This window comes from Protomyctophum bolini (genome assembly GCF_963924005.1).
Source record: "Protomyctophum bolini genome assembly, chromosome: 8".
NCBI lineage: Eukaryota > Metazoa > Chordata > Actinopteri > Myctophiformes > Myctophidae > Protomyctophum > Protomyctophum bolini.
This window is the reverse complement of record NC_137869.1, coordinates 26,088,621-26,104,944: the sequence shown is the minus strand read 5'-3', so window position 1 is coordinate 26,104,944 and position 16,324 is coordinate 26,088,621. Positions and strand designations below refer to the sequence as shown.

The following is a 16,324-nucleotide window of genomic DNA, read 5'->3' as shown; positions in this document are numbered from 1 at the left end:
ATTGTAAATTGTACTTTGTGTTACCTGTCACCAAAGGTTGTGGTGATTGGAATTGGAAATTCTGGAGGAGACATTGCCGTTGAGCTAAGCAGAGTTACCAAGCAGGTTTGTAAAAAAGAATCGATGCTTTGATTCCACAGGCATGCACACAATAATGTAATTTTAGCCTGATTCAATTCAATTCAATCAGGTATTTTTTGTGATTTTGGTTGATCCCTCTTCTCATCTTTTTTTCCCAGACTTACCTGAGCACTCGACGGGGTGCCTGGATTTTAAACCGAGTGGGAGATGACGGGTATCCCTTAGATTTGCAGTTCAACAGGATGATAGAAGTTTTGAAGTATTTCCTCCCCTTTGGCTTTTTCTGCAGCATAGTAGAGAACAGACTCAACCAAAGATTCTGCCACAGTCTGTACAACCTGAAGCCAAAACACAGGTATGCATATGTTATGTATTACAGCTACAACAAAGCTTATGAAAACAAAGTGCTTTAGTATATAGTATGTAGTCATGTTTTTCAGAGTATGTGTGATCAGACTTCAGTATCTTTATTTATTCATCTATTAACACAAATATCAGGGTGTTCAGTCAGCATCCCACGGTGAATGATGAGCTGCCCAACCGCATTCTATCTGGAACTGTTCAGGTGAAACCCAACATCCGCCAAATTCAGGGATCCACTGTGGAATTTGAGGATGGGAGTGTGGCGGAAGACATTGACTTGGTGGTACGTGTAACTAATAACATCAAAGTATGTGTGTGTGTGTGTGTGTGTGTGTGTGTGTGTCCCCAACCTGTTTTTTCACTTTGACGAGTGGTTGGTTGAACCGGAACCTTCCAATTCCCTGACAGCCACTCTACTACCTCCCGTGTAGTCTGTCGAGACAGACTGTTGTTCTTCAAAGGAAAAGAGGGCACTGTTTTCCTTTATTTTTTGACAATGGGTTCTCAGATTGCCTCCTGTGTGACTGCTGTTCATCGATGTACTCTACTGTACCTTCTGTCTTGCAGGTATTTGCCACAGGTTACAGCTTCTCTTTTCCATTCCTGGAATCACATGTGCTCCCAGTGTCTGGAAACAAGGCATCTCTGTACAAATACGTATTCCCCCCTGAGTTGGATCGCCCCACATTGGCTGTTATTGGCCTGGTACAGCCGCTGGGAGCCATCATGCCCATCTCTGAGATGCAAGCCAGATTGGCCACACGTGTCTTTAAAGGTGATGCAGGATGTACCTTTTTTATATCACGCTACTATGCTTCAAAAATGCTTCAGGAGTAATGGGGAAGTTCATTCTGTAAATTCTGACTTCACCACACAGGCTGCAATAAGCTTCCTTCAGTGGCTGCCATGCTTAAGGATGTGAAATGCACGCAGGAGGCCATGGCTAAAAGGTAGATGGAGCGGATTTACTGAGTTTCTTAGGATGGAAAAGATGTCAAATGGTCCTGTCTAATCCAGGTTTACCTCTGAACTTTATTTCAGGTACGTCACTAGTAACAGGCACACCATCCAGGTTGACTACATCTCCTACATGGATGGGTTAGCAGAACTCTTAGGGGTCCGACCCAATGTTCTTGGGTCACTACTGATGGATCCCAGGCTGGGCCTGAGTATGTTGGTGGGTCCTTGCACCCCATACCAGTACCGACTAAGAGGGCCAGGAAAGTGGGCTGGGGCCCGTCAGGCCATCCTTACTCAGTGGGAGAGGGTTGCTCAACCCCTGAAGACGAGACCAACTGATCAATTCCATGAGCCGAAGCGCTCTGTGATGCTTCTTTTGGTTCTGTCAGCCATTTCCCTTGGGCTGGCTGCATATTACAACAGAAACAGCCTCCCAACTTTCCTACAGGAGCCAGCTGCTCTGCTGGACAGGATAAAGGTCTATCTGCCTGGACAGTAACCTGCAATTAATTAACCTGCTTGACTCGGATGAACCCAGGTGATATAGTACCATATAGAACCCATAGTATAACAAAAGCCCTAACTTGTTTAATAATTAACAGACTAATGTTCTCTTTAACATTGTACTGCATCTGCCTGCATGTGCTCTAAAAAGTCTAATACATAAGGAAATGTCGCCATCTACTGCCAACTGCAGTCTGAGCAATGCTATGCATGCATTATGCATACAAATTGTACATTTCTCTTCACTGTTTAGCATTTGGCTACAGTGAACTTTCTAGCCTAAATGAAATGTTGTAAAGGGAAAGTCCTTAAATGTCTTTTGTATAGTTTTGTCAAACTGCATAATTGTTGCTGAGTACAGACTCCAAATGTTATACAATAAATTATTTAGGTTCACCACAATTTAATATTTTAGTGTCATATGGAAGGCAAAATGAAATTATCTAGTAGACTTTTCTGCAACATTGTTGTGAATTCTTTTGATCTAATCTGACATATATTGACTAAGACTAAAAACGATTAATTCACAAAGAAATCGCAGAGCAGATAATGTCACGATTACAGGTCATAGTCACATGAAAAGATAATTCTGGATGTCTCGTTCCAAAGGTATCCAGCAACTAGGGTTAATGCCATTTACTCTGATCTTCCACTTTGTAAATTGCTCTGAGCATCTGCTAATCCTGGATGTTTTCAGTCCTTGTATTGCAGGTTCTAGCAGAGATTTTTAACAAAATAAAACATACCGTAGGGGATTTCTTATTTGATACACTGGAAAAAACATTTGTGGTTTAAAATGAAATGTCCTCATCTGTGTTTATCCTGAAATAGCATGCATGTGATAGTTGCATATCCACTACGTACATCTCAGAGGCAAATAATATTGTACTTACCTACTATATTTAATGTCATGTTTGGATTTGTATACACATTGAAGTAACAAATGTACTCTAGTATTCGTGTAAAAGTTATTTTTCTCGTACAATAGGCTATTTCCATTGCACGCTTAGCCTACCTTATACTCCATGCACTCCCTTACATTTCAGAGGGGAATATATTTCCCTCACTATATTTCCAACACCTTTGTCTTTTGAGTCTTCCCTAAATGGTGCCCAGATTTCCTGTATTCAACAAAGGGATTCATACAACAGTAATGCTGCTCACTGCACTGATGCTTCAGTAGCCTAAATCAGTCATACTATAGGCCTATTTTTGAGCGGTGTGTATGGTGGTAAAAAAAAGTCAATGGCAAAATAAATTACTATGGTGTCATGTAGGCCGGTGGATCCCAAAGTGGGGTCCGGGATCCCCAGGGGTCCTTGAGGGAGTTCCAGGGGGTCCCCAGCTAAATGATAGTTTGGAACCAAATGGACCCTAATGGGGCCATTTGGTTCTACGGCTGTCAACTTTATTGACAGCCGTAGCCAAAAGAAGACGTACAATTTAAAAACAATAAATACAGGAGTTCATAAAAATCTGAAAAAACTCTCATAAAATAAACTATAAAAGGCACCCATACCACCAGTGTTTCCACATAAGAGAGCTGTATCTCACAGCGCTAAACTATGTTGCGAATGCAGTGAGCACTTACTATGAGACCTAGCAGATCATGTCTGTGTGTCTGTCTGTCCGTGTGTCTGTCCCGCTATCCAAATATGGAGTGTGTTGCATCAGCAATCACTCAGCTCCATATATGGGCACAAAAGGGGCCAGGTCCACTCAGCTCCATATATGGGCACAAAAGGGGCCAGGTCCACTCAGCTCCATATATGGGCACAAAAGGGGCACCAATATAAGGAGTCCCCAAAGCAGCTATACGTCCAAAACCCAAATATGTACGAGCTGCGTTCGCTTCCCGCGTCTTACTCGTAGTACTCTTAATAGCTCTGGTCCATATGCGTTGCACGCATTAGAGCTCTGGACCAGAGCTATAGTACTCTCAGAGTTGAATTAACATTGATTTTACAATATAAATTGTGGGTCCCAGAAAGACCCAGAGATAGAAATGCCATTGAATGGAGGTCTGTAGACTAATACATGTCAAACTGGGGGTCCTTGAAATTATACTGGTTGAGAATCACTGCTAGAGCTGTAAAACTCTTCTCTTATGGGGGAACCGTCCTTGGCGTATATTTTCAAATGTGGGTCCGTGGGCTAATGAGTATCATTTTGGGGGTCCTTGAGATGAAAATGTTTAGTTGCAGCAGATCAACTCATCAAAGGCACTGCTCACTTCACAGTACTGCAGGTGTGCTTTTTAATTTAATAGGCTACTTTAGGAAATTTGTTCTGCTTCTATTTACTTTTACATTATAATATTAAAGGTAGGATTTTTTCCATGAAGGTCATTTCATATTCTGTCCTAATAATCCTGCTATGGCAGTTCGCTCCCCCAAATGCCCCAATCGTCCAGAGGAACCAGGCCTCATACACATCCTGACACAATCTCCAGGGATAGTGGGACACAGGACATTCCAAGAACTGGGAGCAACAATAGCTGACAGGATCCAATGGAAAGACGTGGCAACGGTGTCATCTAGGATCTCGACGACAGTCGAAGGATGATGATTTAATAGTCCTGTGTAGAGGCCTATTCCTTTTGTGGTAAAGGTAACCGAGGTTGAGCGTGGAAGTGTTTTCATTTCAAATGAACCGCCGCACAGAAAGCAGGACCCGTCACCCAAGGACCCCGGAAAAGGAATCGTCCACGCATAACTTGTCGGCATTGGAGTTGCCAGGTTTTGCAAAACTGGGTATAAGGTCTTTCAAGTACGTAAGTGCGCCTGTTTTACAAATGTTTGTGATTAAAACATGTACTACTACTACTACGCTTAGGCCTACTAGCGTGACCGTTATTTTGTTCTGCTTTTGTGGTGAGAGTGATCGAGCCCCATGGCATGATCTATATATTTCACTTTGTTATATTACATTAAATACACATCACGTCATCATCTCCCAAACTGAACTGGGTGACCTCATGTCCAGATAGTGTGCTCAGAATTTCCAGAATTGCCCATAGCTTTTGCAAAGATAAGCACAGGAAAGTAATACAAGGTCTGCTAATAAGATTTTATACCCACGGAAGCAATATGGCTTAATTGTTTCCATTAAGTAGAAATCACATATGTATGTGATATTTTTGCATATTAATAATAATAAAGCTTTATTTATATAGCATCATCTCCCAAGTAGGTCTACTGTCTATATTTGAATGATGTTTCAATGAATTCGACATAGCTCTGGAAGTCAAGGACCTCAATGGAAACAAGCCATAGGTAGGCTTTATTGTGTTTAAACCCTCTAATTTGCAGACCTTGTATTGAACTGTACTGTTTATTCTATGCAAACTGTTAATAACGTATTCAATCAATCGTATTCAATCAATCAACAGTTCGGGGGGGGGGGCTTTGACTTTTTACAGGGATTGTCACCATTTTTCAGACATAAACATGTTTTAAATACTAAAAACACCAACATAAAGATGATGTAAAAGAATGAGCCGTAAAATAAAATAAAAAACCGACCGGGATTTGGCGTCACAGAAAAGGTGATAACAGTCGATAAATCTGGCAACCTCGTTCTGCCATCTTTGATTGTGAGACAGGCCGCGGCGCGAGCAGCGGGGCCTCACTCAACTCAACCACAGAGAAACCAAACCGTCTCACACGAGATAGAACGGGGTGAGGGAAGACAGAGGAACCACGGGACGAACCCGTAGCCATTCCCCGTTAACGTCCGAACAAAGAGAGAGGACGGGCTGACAGTCTGAAGGGACGTGCAAGAATAAAAACAGGACGAGGAGGACGGAGTGTAGACCAGAGCAGCTTGCTGGTGGCCAGCGAGCTAAACGAGCTAACCATCGTTAGCCGAGCCAGGCTAGCAGGCTAGCCCACAGCTTTTGTAATCCGCCGGCTAGACACACACACAGTCACATACACACTCCGTTCACGACAAAACCAGGCCAAATTAAGACTTCTAGTCAGGGCAAACGGGACACAAGAGGACAAAGAAGAACCGACTGGCGGCTGGCTGCAGGTGGGTTGGCACGGCCAGAGATGTTGTAATGCGTCCCGTGGCATGATTTTGGGTGTAAATGTCCATGATGTTCGCAATCCGCGCTAGCTGGTTAGCCCGCTGCGCTGTGAATGAGTGTGTGGATGTGATGGCGACCGGGACCAAACCGAAAGTATGTTAAAAAGCGATGCACGGCGCCCGGCCTGCCTCTGCCTGCCGCTCAGCACAGCAGCACGGCACCACGTTGCACATCTGGAATCAGAGTCTGGGGTTGCCGGCAGATTGAGACGTGTGTGTTGGCGGTTTGCAGATAAAGTCGCTGCGGTGAAGGCATTATTTGGGGCCGGGTGAGTTCCCGGTGGAGAGGAGAGGCCCCTGTGTGTGTGTGTGAGTGTGTGTGTGTGTGTGTCTGTGTGTACCGTCCAGAACCACCCTGCCCACCACCCAGTAATCTAGTTCATGAAGCAGCAAATGGCCTGAATCATCTTCAATGCCACCGATTTATTTGATAGAAACATGAACGAAAAGTACAATTTGGGCTAGTCATATGAGCTGACAGACCTAAAGTATCTTTCTCTGACCAATTGTGTTGGATTTCCACATTTAGATGTTGGCATATTTATCAGGATTGATGAGCACTATGATTTGTCAATCCGTCAAGATGATGGTACAGGAAGCATTCAAGATTTCCCTGCACTGGGGGGCACATTTTTTGTTCAATGTACAGCTCCAGTCGAGTCTGGCCTCAGGGAGTGAATGTCTTGAAATGATTCAATGGCGATGTCATTGAATCATTATGACATCTCAATCGGCAGACTTTGAGAATGATTGAGTGCACTGGATTCACAATGCTGTTTCCTGATTTTTGATGGAGTTGCATTTTAGTCCTAACTAGATGTGTTAAATGTTTTGTAATGCACAAGGGATTTGATGGAAGTGACTTATTGATTTAAGTCAGCCACTGTATTTAATCAGATCATATATGTACTGCCGGCTGGAGATGGAAATATGCCTAATTAAATATCGAAACATGGGGCCAAAAATCTTGCTAGACATTTCCTTGTGACAAAAAGTCTTAGTGGATTTAAACTTTGGTTAAGTATGTAAATCAAGCAGCTGACAGGCTTTCCATTTGTTCGATTAATCATTCTGTGAGCTTATTTTTCTTTAGATTTATGTACATTGTTTTTTCTGGCATTCATGAATCATACCAGAGGCCAGCATGTTTTTTTCATGAAGGAATGAGGTTAAATTATCAGTGCCTTTTATGTCTTGTTTGTCTATCTGGGCGGGCAGTGAGATAATATTACAGTCCCTTCCCCAAGGGCCTCTCCCGGTCAGGGGTATTGATGGTCCGGTATGGCAGAGCCACAATAGTTTGAGGTTGGCTGACAGTCCTTATCCTTCACCACACCCCGGCCCACAGCATCCTTCATCTGTATGTGACTAACAGACTAAACGGTTAAGAGGAGTGAGTGTAGGGACTAGGAATGGCAGAGTACATGGTACTTTTACTACTTTCTACCGATAACCGGAAGGCTCGGCCCAGAACACTTGCCTGAGCGGTTCTTGTATTCTAGTATTTGTTTGAATGAGGATACGCTTTTAGGCATAGTGTTACTGAGGTTCTGTTACGTTTAGGGAAATGGTTGGGTTTAGGCATAGTTTTACTGAGGTTGCGTTTAGGAATATAAACTGGAGATATTGGACTTCTCGACTGTCTCTTTTTCACTGCATCGTTATCAGTCATTTAAAAGCTTAGAAATTGTGAATTGTGTGTCTTCAAGGTTCAAGGAGTTTTATTGTCATTCCATACAAGTACAGACCTGATTACCCAGGTCCTGGTCAGGCATAAAATAAGTAAAATACAGTACGTCTAAAATAATTAAATTAATTTGGCTGGACTCTCCCATATCGTTCAAAATTCATTATCAAAAGGCATTTTTAAGAACCTGAGGTGTAGCAGAGAGTATAGGGAGCCTATTCAGACAACAGTGCTACTCGCTCACTGACCAGTCTCTCTCACAGTGATGGTGTGTGACACATGATATGTGGTTCCTTCCTGTAGAGGGGTGGCATCCTGACCAGGGGCAGGAAACTTGATGTTTTAATTAATTTGCCACAGTGGCCAAACTGGCTACTGGCCATGGCTAATGGCTTGAAAATGTACCAGCCATTTAAAATTGCAAATTGAACTCCCAAACTGTGGTTGAAATGAACAAAATCATTTGCCAAGAAGTGCTAGCCTGCCAGAGCCAGTGTGTGGCTGATCTGTTCCCACTCCTTGTACAAAATAAAAAAAACACATACTCACTATTCACTTGACAGATCCTGCTTAGCAGAAATACATTTTCGAGGTATACTGGCCGGCAGTGGCCGCTGGACATGCGATGAAAGGAGGACACCAAAAAAGCGTTTACTGTAATGTAGTAACTGCAGGGAAGAAGTCAATGTAAGTATCAGACAATGTCAACTTGAGTTTAACCAGTTGAGGGTATGGAAGTGGTATTTGGTTTGAAGATTCTAGTTTTCTTTTTTCCTAACCTTGCCCTTTGCAGTCTCTCCTCATTGTATTTAGTCTTCTCAGTCTCCTCATAGTTTTATCAGTTGAACTGATAAAACCATCTGAGAAGTTGAGATGTTTGATGTTGAGTTAACCGTGGCAATCATGGCTTGTCCTCGGCTGACCCTAGTATCCAGGATTCAGCTGTGGTTCCTCTGGCACCTAACGGAAGTAGGTGGACCAGTGTCACTCTTGTCTGCCTTGCACGTTATCAACCTGAACCTCGTTATTCGTTCTTTCCATAACACCTCCCAACACTCACACCGTTTGGCACCAACCAGCTGACCTTTTGTAAGTTGCAAAGTGTTACAATGTTATATATATATATATATACATAAAACTGCATTTTTTTGGTGTGTTAATCATTCCCAGAGTGCAATGTCAGTATGGTTTATTCTCTTAACGTGTTTGAGAGTGCGTGGTCCAGAGGGGTAACACTGCTGTTAGCAGTGGCAGCGCTGCATGGCTGCTTCTACTTCATCTGAGGAGAAGTCCCCTTCTCTGAATGCTGTCAGCCAGGGCAAGTTGTTCAAAGACTGAGACTTTCAGGTGCTCCACTGTCTCTGCCCGGCAACCAGGACCATTCTCCATCAATTATAAATGACCCCTGACTGTGGGAAAGAGACAGAAGTTCCAGTGCAATATTTCTGTCCTTGTACATGTGTACACTCTTGCTCACTTTCTGTCTTGCTTCATGTTTTTCCCTTCTGCTGATCTGCTCTACCTCTTGCCCACTCCACACACTCACACAAACTTGAAACTACTCTTCCTTCACATCCCCTGCTGGTTATTGCTCTCTATTTCTCCTCCCAGCCTCTCTCTATTGGCTACTCTGCCTGTTGTCGTAGGTAGTGCAGGCATGGCAACAGGACATGCCCCTTTGAGCAGAGAGAAGGTATCATTCCGGTTGTGGGAAGAATCACTCACTTCTATCTCTCTCCCTCTCCATCGTACTTGTTTCATTCCTTCACTTCACCACAATAACACAGGCAGAGCAGCTTCCCTGCCGCTGTATGACTCAGTGTTATCTCCATGCAGTGTGGCTTTTCAGCCCTCTGTGTGTTCTTTGCAGAGCAAGTGGCTTTAAGTTGGCCTTGTCTCAGCAGCACTTTGAATGGAAAGCAGCTGGCAGCTGATATCGTTTCTTGGGTGCATATTTTAAGAGGGTCATGCCGGTTTTGATGATGCCTTGCCTTCCAGTATTTTTGAGGGGCGCCAGCCGACCTATATTCAGCTATAGTGTAGATTTTGTCCTAACGCAAATAGTAAATGCCATTGACAATTAATGGAAAATTTACGTCGTATGAAGACGAGCAAATTGGCTGATTTGTCCTAACAAACATTATATGCCATTGACAATGAATGGAGAATTTACAGTACGGCATGTGTCTGGGACTCTGGGCAAATCGGTATTTTTGTTAAATTCCTATTGACAATGAATGGAGAATTTACGTCGTAGGTGTCTGAGCAAATCAACATGTTACGTCATGATGTACGATGATAACTAAGAGCGCCCCTCACTTCACATGGGTGTGATTTTTCTTACAGTGATGTCTTGTAAGCAACATCCACGTCAAGGGTTTTCAGTAAAGTATACGGACGTAAAACTGCCAAATCATGAGCATAAGAAGGGGGTGAAAAAATGGTGTCTAGAACGAATGCCAGTCTTCCTCATGTCTGCCCTTTATCCCCCCCTTACCTCCTGTGTGTCTTAGGAAGCTGGTTCTGGGGGTGAGACCAGAGGACCAGACTCGATGAGTTTCCAGCGAAATGACAGAGAAGTCAGGGCAGAGCAGCACCAAGGCAAAGGATGGCAAGACAAAGTATGCAACCCTTAGCCTCTTCAATACCTACAAGGGCAAATCTCTGGAAACCCAGAAAACTGCAGGTGAGTTCACACACTGCCACTCTTATCTGCATGCAGACACGTGCATACATACTGTACACGCACTACTATTAATATCAGCAGAATTAAATACCCTACCATTGCCAGCGAGTGAACTGTGAGGCACACAGTGTTTGACTTTGCATTCATTGATAGCGGGTAGACACTGGTTTCGTTTCATTACACACAGACTCAGACATTGCCTGTCTTGCTCAACTCACTTAAGGCATGGTCATGAATCATGATATAGAAAATCAATTTCGTACGCACTGCAAACATGCGTGTCACTATCCACAGTCCTCACTGTATAGTGCCTTGCTGGATAATTTTATAAAATGGCATGAAATCAATAAAAAGGGTAGTTATCATGTGTCTGTGTGTGCGCGTGCAATCTCGCAAACCGAGTTTTGTATTTTCATAGGTGTTGTTCTTTCATTTTATAGTGGAAGTCAAAGGCAGTTGGATCGGGCTGAAACCTTGCACAAGTAGTATGACGTAATCTCACGTAACACTTTCTTTACATTCTAATATTGTTTTTGTCCCTGATTGCAGTGGCTGCCAGACATGGGCTCCAGAGTTTGGGCAAAGTTGCTGGCAGCCGGCGCATGCCCCCTCCGGCCAGCCTGCCCAGCTTGAAGGCGGAGAACAAGGGCAACGACCCAAACGTCAACATCGTCCCCAAGGACGGCAGCGGCTGGGCATCTCGACCTGAGGGAGGGGAGGAGAGGTGACATGAATGACACGTGTACTGTACACGCTCACACATACAAAACCAACACTAACACCCTCGCATATACGCCGCTAACGGTACCCCCTAAACTGAGGCAGCAGAAAAAACGTGTGTGTATGCAGTGTCATGTTTGTTGCAGTGTTTCATATTTTTGCACACACAAACACACCTACATATGATACAGCTCTTTCCCCAAGAAATGTGACTCCTCCTTTGTGACTCCTCTTTGACGTCCAACCCCTATTGTTGTTTTTTGCACCACAGGCAGCAGGAGACTCCCCCGCCCCCGACCAAAGCACCAGCCCCCCCAACTCCGGAGCTTTCCATTGGGGGTAGCCGCTCCTGGGCCAACAGCAAGCCACAGACACAGCCAGAAGGTGAGTAAGATCCTGACTAATTCTCCCCGGCGTTTAACGTGCTCACATAACATGCATGTTTCATCTCGGGATGTGAACGACTCGGTTTGTCGATTTGTTTCCCCCTTTTTTGTGTGCTGTACAGCAGTTGAGGAGAGCACAACTGTGCATTCCTTTAAGCAACACAACTTCTACACCTGCAATTTGCATCAAAGCCCCAACAATAACTAAATAAATAGACTTTTTGTAAACAAGCGACACACAAGGCTTGAATGACTCATTACCTGGGTAACATCTTCTGATAGTTGTACTTGAATGTTGACATGAAAAACTACGTAGTAGGTACGCTCTTCCGGCATACCAGTGTAAATTATTCCGCCCTCCCGTCAACACACATCGCTCCAACGAACTGCAGCAGCCAATATTTTTTTAATATCTATGGGTGCAACCACTCCATTGAACAGCAATATGTGTCCCTTTGTATGCGTGTGTGTATGTCTGTTTAGAGTACCAACGGGTAACAAAGTGGTGCTGTTGAGCTTCACACTGTGCACAGGTGCATGATGGGAAGCTGAGTGTTTAGCAGCCATGTGGCACTGTTGAGCTTCACACTGCACAGGTGCATGATGGGAAGCTGAGTTTTTAGCAGCCATGTGGTGCTGTTGAGCTTCACACTGCACTGAGTTTTTTACAGCCATTACATGATTTTGGGAGTGACAGTAGAGTAGAGGGACCCCCACACGGTAGCTGTCATTTCTCAATTGTTTCGGACCCGGGGCGGTCCCCATAAAAGTGACAGTGATGTCACTTTTATGCGATACTGAAGGAGCACAGACGTATGCCGAAGCTGGTTATAAAGATACCAAGGATTCGACAGTGATGTCACTTTTATGCAACACTGAAGGAAGAGCAGCACGGCCAACTGGTATAAGAATAACAGTCCCGAGTAGCGGCTCTCCACCGCTTCAAACACCCAGTGCACCCCCACAGATCAACTCGTCAACGGCGGGGCTTTCCTAGAACTCGGTGGGATCAATAATAACGCGTCAAAGACACCGCAGATCCAGCCGACAACGGGGAAAATGTTTTTTCGATTATAGATTTTTGGAGTCTAGATGATAGACTTTTTCTCCACATCCCTAGTTTAATCATGAAAAAGGTGCTCAGTCTCATGTTGCTGACTTTGAATGAATGAATTTGAATCAAGCCTAAAACCTAGCTATCTCTACACTGTATTGTATCATGAAACAGAAATGCCAATGACTACCTGTGTTGAGTTCTGTAGTGTTTTTTCACTTCATTAATAGAAAGACATGAGAACGGCTGAGCATTGAGAGTTCATTATTCCACTGGAGACCAAACTGTTGTGTGTAATGATGGCATCGGCTTAAATGCCAAATAAGTGTTTTTTACACTATGCCGAAGTCTGTGCCGAAATGGCGTTTTTTTGGCTGCCTGTACTGTACCCACCTAAAATGTATCCAAAGGATTTTTCTGTGAGTGCTGGTGATCCTTCAACTTTTGATAATGGCTGCGTCTTGTACAGGGGTTCCTCGTGTGAGCAGCCAGTTCCAACAGGAGTTCCCCAGCTTGCAGGCGGCCGGTGAGGCGGAGAAAGCAGAAGGTCAAGACGAGGAGCCTTATGGACCTGGCCCCAGCCTTAGACCTCAAAGTATGGCTGCCTACTTTGGCACACAAAACCCACATGCACACAGGATGTACATTGTCTCACATAAACATTGTCTCAGTGCATGTTTATTGATTGCTTCCTATTTGGCTGCTGCCCGGGGATCATGCTCTCCTTGACAATGAGAGTAGGTCAAGCAAAATCAATATCTGTGCATTCTCAATTTCTCCTAGATGTGGGCAGCTGGCGCGAGGGAGGTGGGAGGAATCTGATCACTGCGCCCAGCCCCCCCGAAATGGAGAGTAGGGCACCCGAGGAGGTCAGCACAGGCCTCGGCACCTCCTCGCCCCCTGGGGAGATTGAGGAGCCGGGCCGGACCCTGGCCTGTGATGGCCAGAGGGAGAAGAGGGAGACCAGGGAGAGGATTCCCCTGCCGGGTCCCCCGCAGCCCAAACTCAATGGGGGGCAGCAGCCTCCTGCAGGCGCACCACCTCAATTCCAACCTCCGTTCCGGAGCATGATGCCACCTTATGTAAGTTTCAACATGATGAACATGTCCTCTGTATGAGTTGGTTCATAAATCATATACTTAAAGGACCACTTTTCAACCTATCTTCATATAATCGGTCCTCACTAATAATCATGAAAAAATGGCACGATCTTTTTCTACTCAGTCTGTGTCACATAGGACGGCTGTGGACAGTTTAGAAACCGTCTTCCAGTGACATCATCATTAGGCAGATTTAAACAATAATCATGTGTCTGTGTGTGCCAAAAATATTTAGATTTTCGTTATCGTGAGAACGATGGCTTCCATTTTCGCATTGCAACTTATTTTTCATGATTATTATTGAGGACCTACATATTATATGATAGGTTGAAAAGTGGTGAATTGGTCCTTTAATTTCTGGATTTGGCTGGATTTTTTATGACTAATTCCAGAATATATGATTCTCTCAAGAAATTGGTAAAAAGAAAAAAAGCTAAGCTCAAAACAAAATCATTATCACTCAAAATCATAGTCTGTTGCTGCTCTGCATCAACTGCCAAAAGAATCTTCTTTAATCACTTGTCAACAGGGCTGTTAACTTCAACATGTATTTATATAACACACAAGCGAGCTCCAAAATGGAAAGACGAAAGTGGAACAAGGAATATCTGCCAAAATTAGACAAATTCTGTTTTTCTACTCTGCATGCGTGGCATTTCTGATAATTCTGACTCGGTCTCCATCACTACAACCCACAACATGGGGCACATTATGGACGTGGACGACTTCGCCGAGCATAGAATGACCAGATTGCTGCAGTGGGGCTGCTACTAGTTCTCAAATGTTTTCGTGCCAACCAACCCCCAAATTCATATATATTTGGCCTCAATCTGAAAATGTTTTGTGCCAGGGACCCCCAGAAAAGAATATTCAACCTTTAAAAAAATGGCAGATGTACAAGGTGCGCTTGTAGATCTGTCATTTTTGAATAGCCAACATATTAATGGATAAAGTGATTTAAATGATAGTGTTATTTTGCTTCTTTCTCTTTCGATTTCAATCAATATGAAATAGGCCATCGTTAATCGTGTATCTTTAAAAAAGAAACCCTGCTGTGCAGTGGTGATATGTGTTTTGCAATGATTTATCAAATGTTAGAAATCATGTGAATTCAATGCACAGTATCGATGCTTGTGAGCCGCATAGTTAAGTGTGTTCATGTTGTTAATCTATGTAACGACGTCAAGCACTAATGGGTTATTTACCACTGTAACACTACAGTGTGTATCTTGGCATGCATTGAAAATTTATATGACCACTGACCAGTAAAATTGACATGTCTAGACATTCTGTCTGGCAGTTTAAAATCCTGGCGTGACCTCTGTACTGACTATATTTTCAGTGTGACAGCTCTTTGTGATGGTCTAAAGATTCATTGGTGTTTCTATGCAGATGTTCCATGCCTATCCTCGAATGCCGTTTGTCCCAGGGCAAGCAAACTTCAGATTCCCTTCGCAACAAGATGGAGCCAAGTGAGTTCACAGCCCTCCATATGTTCAAACAGCCTGACAGTAGTCTGATGACTGCTGTTACCTAATGAACACTACTGGTTTTTCAGCCCATAACACCCCAAAAGTATCCTTGGGAATCGACTGTTTCCAAGCCATGTGGCCCACAGGTTAGGAGCCCGTCTCAGTTTCCTCTGTACTTGAAGGGTTTTCAGGCCAAGGACCCCTTTGCAGAGAGAGTGAGATGAAGCAGGGACCCCCCACTATACCCACTAAACATAGATGTGTTTGACAGCACCATCCTTGTGTAGCGTTGTGTTGGATTCATGTTAATGTGCATTTTCAGACAGTTAACCACTTAAACAGTCAATATTTAGAAAACTTGTACTTGGTCTGCTCTTTTCCTGCGCCTTTCCCCCCTACACCAAACCTCTTTGCCGGAAATGGTTGATCTGCAAGCTCACGTCTTGTGAGGCGTTGTGAGCTTGTAGATCTGCTATTTTCAGCTAAAGTTCCCCTCAGTAAAGGGATGCTAGGGTATCAAGTGATTAATGTAAAAAAGAACACAACTTATTTGGTGGCCCCCCTCTAGCAGGGGGTTATAGACTGTTATAGACGGCTCCGACCTGCATTGGGCCACAAAACATACTGTTCATTACAAACAAAAGCTGCATTAAAATGACTGTCTTTGCTGTTTGCTCAGGGCCCCTCGGCCTATTCGGCCTCCCCAGGGTCCCCCTCAGTCTTGGCACCAGGACCCGGACCGACCCTCCATCATCAGTGCTACCGAGCTCAAAGAGTTGGACAACCTGGACACGGAGGCCGACGAGGGCTGGGCTGGTCAGTAGCTGATGGATTCATTGATGTATTGACCCCATTAAGGCATTGATGTATTGACCCCATTCTGTACGGGAACCCCTTTTGGTGTTTTAAGCATTGTTATGCTTTAGCTATTGAAAAATAGCAGTTCTACAACCTTGTACGTCTGTTATTTTTGAAAAATCATGAAAATGTGGTGTAAATCTTTGAATATATATTATTTCAGGTCTGTGGCCAATTACATATCATTTTTGGGGTCCTTGACATGAAATATTGAGCACCACTGATACAGAAACATAGGTATTTCAGAAAACTGGATTTAGAAGATTTTTATTTCGACGTCAGGCCTATATGGGTTAAATTGCATATTCTATTATCTCTATCTACTATTGTGTTGGTGAATAGAGACAAAGTTATGCCAGCG

The 16,324-nt window shown here is 43.8% G+C and overlaps 2 protein-coding genes across 22 annotated transcripts in view; both read left to right on the top strand.

The window, feature by feature from the left end:
* The window catches only part of LOC308320183 (uncharacterized protein), a gene marked incomplete at its 5' end in the record, with an annotated part of 34,067 nt that extends 31,276 nt beyond the window's left edge, over window positions 1-2,791 (top strand). Inside the window, 6 exons of the mRNA XM_080770501.1 lie at window positions 37-105; window positions 240-436; window positions 580-727; window positions 1,012-1,219; window positions 1,322-1,394; window positions 1,486-2,791. Coding sequence (XP_080626627.1) covers window positions 37-105; window positions 240-436; window positions 580-727; window positions 1,012-1,219; window positions 1,322-1,394; window positions 1,486-1,903 — 1,113 coding nt within the window. The 3' untranslated portion in view covers window positions 1,904-2,791. The remainder of the gene's footprint in view (window positions 1-36; window positions 106-239; window positions 437-579; window positions 728-1,011; window positions 1,220-1,321; window positions 1,395-1,485) is intronic.
* A 2,711-nt stretch (window positions 2,792-5,502) lies between these two features.
* prrc2c (proline-rich coiled-coil 2C) overlaps window positions 5,503-16,324 on the top strand; it is a 34,327-nt gene continuing 23,505 nt past the window's right edge. For all 21 annotated transcript variants that reach the window (XM_080769289.1, XM_080769290.1, XM_080769288.1 and 18 more), the window contains exons 1-8: window positions 5,503-5,943; window positions 10,201-10,373; window positions 10,923-11,097; window positions 11,365-11,477; window positions 13,003-13,128; window positions 13,317-13,615; window positions 15,026-15,105; window positions 15,785-15,921. In XM_080769289.1, the coding sequence (XP_080625415.1) occupies window positions 10,256-10,373; window positions 10,923-11,097; window positions 11,365-11,477; window positions 13,003-13,128; window positions 13,317-13,615; window positions 15,026-15,105; window positions 15,785-15,921 (1,048 nt within the window). In that variant the 5' untranslated portion in view covers window positions 5,503-5,943; window positions 10,201-10,255. The remainder of the gene's footprint in view (window positions 5,944-10,200; window positions 10,374-10,922; window positions 11,098-11,364; window positions 11,478-13,002; window positions 13,129-13,316; window positions 13,616-15,025; window positions 15,106-15,784; window positions 15,922-16,324) is intronic.